We start from the raw sequence: 6,409 nt of genomic DNA, 5'->3' as shown, positions 1-6,409 counted from the left end.
AGGGGGGGGGTTGTTTCTTAAGGGGGCATTCCCCTTGTTTGTATTTCTTTTATATGTTTTTTTATATTTTGCTGTTGTTAGCAGGTTTAAGATTTTCTAGAAAACAATTTATTTGCAACGATTTTAGTGGCCATACATGTCATATGTGTTCTGAAGCCCAAAAATAGGGCGGGTTAGGTATAATAAAAAGTATGTCTGTGTTGAGGATGAAAGTAAAATTTTACCTTCCTGGTATGTCCTCCCCTTGTGCCGTTAGAATATTTTAGAGGTCTAAAAAAAAAATTAACCAGTCTGGACAGAAGCGAATGAAAGAGGGGGGAGCTTTTCATTTATTCAGGAAATGATAGTGATGGACCACACAGGGAATGAGTAGGGTTGATCATATCCAAAACAGCGCAAAAGTGATGTATGAGGAGTATCCTAAGAATTAAGGTACTCCACGGCAGTAGCTGACAGCCAGAAAAAGTCAATTTTGGTATCAAATGACAGAGGTAAATGGATTCATAGGGCTCTTTCATAGCGTCAGGGGTCAATATAAATGCAATTTAAGGTAACACTCTAGGGAATGAGAGACTTGCGGTGCCATTTTGGATAGGTTTGTGGGGTTGTTGGTTTATAAAATACAGTAGCTGGGCCACGTTGAACAGATTGTCATCTTGGGCAATGCCTTTTATAGAAAAAACGAAAGATGGGAAGTGGCGGTTTCTACAGGTGGTTGTCTTGAGAGAGGTGGCTGTCTGCGTAAGTTTGACTACTTTGAACTTGGGAATGATCCTTTATGTTAACAAATACAAGGCATAACAAGGTTTAGATAATTTTTTGGCATTAACAAGACAGGTATCTCCCCTTTCACAAAAAATAGGTTTGGGTTTTAAAGGACATCGAAAAAGTTTAGGGTCTTTTATTTAGTGAGAGGCTCAAGTCTAAGTAATAGATCGAAGGGAGATAACTCATTACTTCATCTAGTGATTGGTAAATAAGTTCCCTTGGCCTTGACATCGGGCAGTCAGTGCTGCTTGTACAGTATTTAACAGAGGGCATGAAAAACTCATTGTATCGCCAGCTCCGCTGTACTGCCAGCTTCATGTTCTTCCCAAGGTAGGTGGTATAAGAGGGTTTGACTGTATGTGTCTCGACATGATGGAATCAGGTGCTGGTCAGTTTTTTAGCATAATGTATAGTTATAGTTAAAGCTTGTTCATCTGTCTTGCTCTCGGTGAAAAAAAAAATACCCATCTATTTCAAATAAGAGTCCAGATATTTGTGATTGAAGGAGCTGGCGAATGCCTATATGTTTCAGAGGTAAAATCAGCGAGAAAATGGCCGCCAAGTTTGTAGACTTCAATAGCATGTGATGAGTCCTTGGTAACATTTTTCCGTAAAACGAAAACAGAAATGTGTTTTTAAATGAACATAAAAGGAGATGAGAAAAAAACTAGAATTAGGATAAGAATTACCAAACCAAAGGAAAAATGCTGATTTCTTCGATTTCATTATTTCGATGAGCACCTCATTTCATGAAGATGCCTCACTTTTGCATTTTTTACATTTATATGATGTGAAAGCAAAACTAGTTCTTTAGCGGTTCGTGTCCTGCACTGTGTCATTTAGGAAGCTGCATTTGTCATATTTTGTTCTGCAGACCTCGGTGACCAGTTTTGAATGTCATGTGAGATGAGTTCTAGTCCCAGAGCTATGAGAGACTGCATGGACCAGTTCAGCTGTGGGCTATGCCAGGAGGTTTTCCATAATTTTACCATGTTTATGGAACACAAGTTGCAGCATAAAGGTAATCTAGCTACTGATTTGCTGGGCACTGTGTAACTGAGTTGGGCACTGAGTTGGGAAAAACTTTTAAAAAATTGTATTCAATGTTTTCAAGCTGCATTTGATTAAAATATTTTTCTCGTACCAGGTCACTGTGATTTATAGAAAAATGTTAATTTATACTTTTTTTTCCCAATAGTCTTGAGAAGCACTTTACAAGTCTTAATACATCAGAAGAGTGCCCTGGTTAAATACTTTTGCCAGTGCCATGAGAGGACTTGCTCTCAGAAATTAAAAACGTTTGTTTGAGAATTTAATCTTGGAGTAATCTTGCTGTCAAAGAGAAATTTGCCTTTTTTTCTGAGGTTTCAGTTTCTCAAAGCAGAAGAAGTCCATTTTTATAAAATGATAAAGACTAATTTTTATTTTAAAAATGACTTTCATACCTTGAGGACAATGCTCTTTTTATTTTGAACCGACAAATAGAAAAAAGACCCTAGTAACAGTTTACAGGTAAAGAAAAGGTTGAAACTCTAGATTATACCCATCTTTTTGCTCCTGAATTATTTATGAAACATTGGGATCTTAAAAGCACTGTCAGTATCAAACAATAATTTTATCCTGGTTTTGCATACATTGGCAAAAATGCATTAGCAACTTGAAAATTTGTTCATTGCAGAGACAATGATATTCTTCAGTCATTTGATATTCAGTACATGAGTACATGTCCATTCCACCAATATTGATACACTCCAATACAAGAGAAAACACACTGTTACATTTCTGTGATTTCACACAGTGTTGCCAAGTCTGTTTTTTAGGTTAATTTTGAGTGATCACATCTAGGGGGACTGTTATCGTTGATGAAATATTAATGTGTCAGATGACGCAGAATATATTTAGCTTTGAATTGGCATGCTGTGTGAATAGAGGTAGTACAATGCTTTAAAAATTTAAAACAATGACTGGATGAATACATTTTCAAGTTTCTTTTGGACACCACTGTATATCCAATTCATATTCTCGTGTTTATTTTTCATGAGGTACATATACTTGTTCTAAAAATGTTCTTACTACTTTCTTATTCATTCTCAGAGCTGCTGGCCAAAGAGACAAAGCTTGAGTGCATGATATGTATTGAGTCCTTTGTTAGCCTGGCTTGTCTGAGGAAGCATCTCTATGAGCAACATTGCATTCAGATCAGTGCTCATGACATTAATGATGTGGCAAGCGTGAGTTTGGCAGTGGTCCCCAATGACCCACTCACCGTGTGTGAAACAGTTGAAGATATTACTTCACAAGTCTCAGAATATGTTTCAGAGGAGTGCAGTGCCCGATGCTGTCCGAAGGCCATATTGAAATTCAACGACAATAAAGTCAATAAAATCAACCCTCTGCAGTCTCAATGTTCGCCTCTAATCTCACCTACTGTGAGAAATGCAGGCTCGAATGAGAGTCCAAATTTGTTTGTAGATGTTGTGACACAAGAAGATTCTCAGTCCTGCCTGAGTGCCAGTTGTATGTCCGGAGCTGTACCTCACACTTTGGCCAAAGTGGCACTTGAAGACTGTTCCGAGGTCCACATTTTGACTGTGAACTCTGAACACAATAATCTCAAAAATGATACTGATTTCAAAGAAGTAAAAGCATGCCTCTGTATCGAACAAAATGAATCTTGTCCTACAATTAAATGTGCCGGTACAGAATCTTCTCATTGCTGTCAAAGTAGTGTCTGTCAAGGTGAGCTGGAAGGCAAAGATTTTGGTTTAAATGGCTTGACTTCCAAAGAAAATAACAGTTTTTGTTCATCTTTTCCTTGCTCTAATCATAATAAAGTGGACAAAGAGGCTGTTTCCAACATCGATTTAGTGAAGTTCCCTTCTCATCAATATGTAGCTAGTGATTGTCCTGTACAGATAGAGTATTCCTCTGCTGTTTGTTCAGCTGATGTTGAGAATGGGTCGAAATTAGGGAAAGGAAGTAATTTAGAGGTTTGTCATCATCAAATTGAATTCAACTCCAAAAATGGAATTGAAGTGCCGGAGAGCAAAAGTAAGCTGACTAACTCACATGTTCAGGTAGCAGCAAATACCAAAGATACTCAAAGGACCCTCGGCAACGTTAAAACCTTTAATAGCTCAAAAGATGATAATGTGGAAGAGGCTAAGATGGTAGACTTCCATTTTCTTTTAGGAACTACCAATATCAAAGGTAATTCAATGTCTTACGAGAGAACAGAGTTTCGATGCATGCACTGTGCATTTTCCACTGCCTGGCGGCCATCTTTGATCAAGCACATGAAGTACGCTCACAAGGATACGCTTGTAATTCATGAAATTTTGGAAATAAAAAATTGTGATTCGCAACAAGGAGACAGCCAAACAAACAAAAATTTTCAAGTCATGAAAATGTCTGAGTACTTAGCAGGCACAATGAAAACAAAAGTGTCGAAAAGACGAGTCAGGAATGTGGAACGGCAAGATGTTCCTGGGAAATATCACTGCCCCATTTGCCACAAAGTGTTCAATCGACTCCGCTACATTCGTCGCCATCAATCCTCCCACCACACAGAAAGGCCCCATTTGTGTGATGCATGTGGGAAGTCTTTCAAAACTAAGGCCACGCTAGTTGCTCATCGGCGCTCTCACAAGACCAAGAGCTACCACTGCCCCCAGTGCTCATTCGTCTCCAACAACAGCGCTGCCATTCACCACCACCGACAACTCCACCCAAACGGTTCTGTGGTCTGTGACATTTGCGGTACCGCCTACATCGACAAATCCACACTGAAGAAACACCGCCGTGTTCATGATAGCAGCCGCCCCTTCCCCTGCACGCACCCTGGTTGCACGTGGAGATTCAAAACTGATGTGATGAGAAAAGCTCATGTTCGGGCACACACGACTGAGGGGAAATTCCGCTGCCCTCACTGCGGCTATCATTTCCGACAAAAACATCACCTTCAAAGACACATTGCTAAAATACATGCTAGCCTGAGTTTACCAGCATCTCAGACAATCACAGTACCCCTAACTCACTCACTTTCTGCCCGTAATGCCACTTTGCCTATACCCGGTCTTTCAACTCAGGACCCAACCCCTTCCGTGTGTGATGCTCAAGCATTGCCAGTATCTGCTGAGCTCCTAGCTCCTTCACTATCTTCACAAGAAGCTGAAGTGAAGCCAGCTACTAATGACTTGGAACCTCCTACTTTGAATGGACAAAGTGATGTTTTCTCATCTCCACCTAGTCACTTGCTCTGTGCTGTTACAGACTCCACTTTCACTCCTGGTTTGATGGAAACGGACCAGACCATGATTGAAGTTTTGGTAGGTGACAAGCATGAAAATCTGTCAAACCTGGAGCAAGAGGAAGAGCAAGTCTCCAGTCTAGACATTCCTTTGGGAAATCCGAACAATTTGGAATATATTACAGATAGTGGGGAGGTCGTTCAGCTTTTAAGACCTGGTCAGACATATATGGGAAGAGATCAGCATGGGAACCTAGTGCAATATAAAATAGCTGATGTGCAAGATCCGGATGAAGTGTCTTCGCATCCAATATATTTTATAGGAGTGGATGGAACTGTGGTTGGCACTGCAAATAGCCAAGAACTAGCTTTGTTAGTACCTTCTAGAGTATAAATCCATATCCATGACATAGATGATCCCTTAGATGACCCCTTATCTGTCATTATTATTATGTTGTTGAGAGAAGCCACCTGTAGAGACTGGAAACTTATGATAGTGTTTCTGTGCTGCAAACTAATTTTTAATGCAAGAAAGCGTACAATCATTAGCGAAGTTTTTCATCAGATTTGTTTTTACTACATGTACAATGTTAAAGGTAGAATCCTTTATTGATTTATTTTTTGTCTTTCCACTGATTTTATGCTCTCATTCACTTTGACAGTGTCATTGTCTTGCAGTCAACTTTCCTTTGCTTTTTTTTCTAGTGGTGTAATTTTAATCCCCAAAGCCCCTATTTTTTCCCCCCCACTGTACATAGTTTTGATCACATAGTGAAACTTGTAGGATGGTGCCTGTCTACTTCTGCATCTTCTGTCAGATTGAAACACTGTGCTCAGTATGTATCTGTGACTGTCATATTTTACCTGCGATGTTTAATGCAGATAGTATTCTATCACTCTTTTGTTGACTAGTATTTCTTTCTAGAACTGAGGTAAATTACCTAATTCTGACTTGACATGTATTTTTTCTACAGCTTATTGTCGAGAGCAGGAGAAATCAGTCACACACCAACCTCATTACCTTATCATTGCAACTGGATTCACCCAAGCCCAACACCATATTATTCATGTCAAGAGTTCAGTAGCAGCTCATTAGCAGTAACTTGCTTTGAGAGAATTCTTAGGGATAGGAGTGAGTGAGCTAAATAAACTAACAAAAAAACTAAGAATGCTCAATCCAACAGATAATTATTGCGGTTTTAAAATTGTTCATCTTATCGATGTTGTTAAAGGGAATGGGTGAAAGAGGGAGGGGGGGGGGGGACGGGGGTGGGGGGGACAATGAATGGCATCATTATGAAAAGTTTAAAATACTCGAAGGTCTATCATTGTTGTTACAAGAAAATTAAGTTGATTGGTTTGACCCTCCTTTACAGGGTTAAGGAAGCAAAA

The 6,409-nt window shown here is 39.4% G+C and overlaps 1 protein-coding gene across 1 annotated transcript in view; it reads left to right on the top strand.

Annotated features, from left to right (window-relative positions):
• Window positions 1–6,179, top strand: part of LOC101862381 (zinc finger protein 619) — a 13,588-nt gene extending 7,409 nt beyond the window's left edge. The window contains exons 2-3 of the mRNA XM_005110651.3: window positions 1,643–1,789; window positions 2,863–6,179. Coding sequence (XP_005110708.1) covers window positions 1,663–1,789; window positions 2,863–5,411 — 2,676 coding nt within the window. The 5' untranslated portion in view covers window positions 1,643–1,662 and the 3' untranslated portion in view covers window positions 5,412–6,179. The remainder of the gene's footprint in view (window positions 1–1,642; window positions 1,790–2,862) is intronic.
• The last annotated feature ends 230 nt before the right edge of the window (window positions 6,180–6,409 follow it).

Source organism: Aplysia californica, unplaced genomic scaffold, assembly GCF_000002075.1.
Source record: "Aplysia californica isolate F4 #8 unplaced genomic scaffold, AplCal3.0 scaffold00924, whole genome shotgun sequence".
Lineage (NCBI taxonomy): Eukaryota > Metazoa > Mollusca > Gastropoda > Aplysiida > Aplysiidae > Aplysia > Aplysia californica.
The sequence above is the reverse complement of the archived record's forward strand: the minus strand, read 5'-3'. Positions and strand labels throughout refer to the sequence as shown.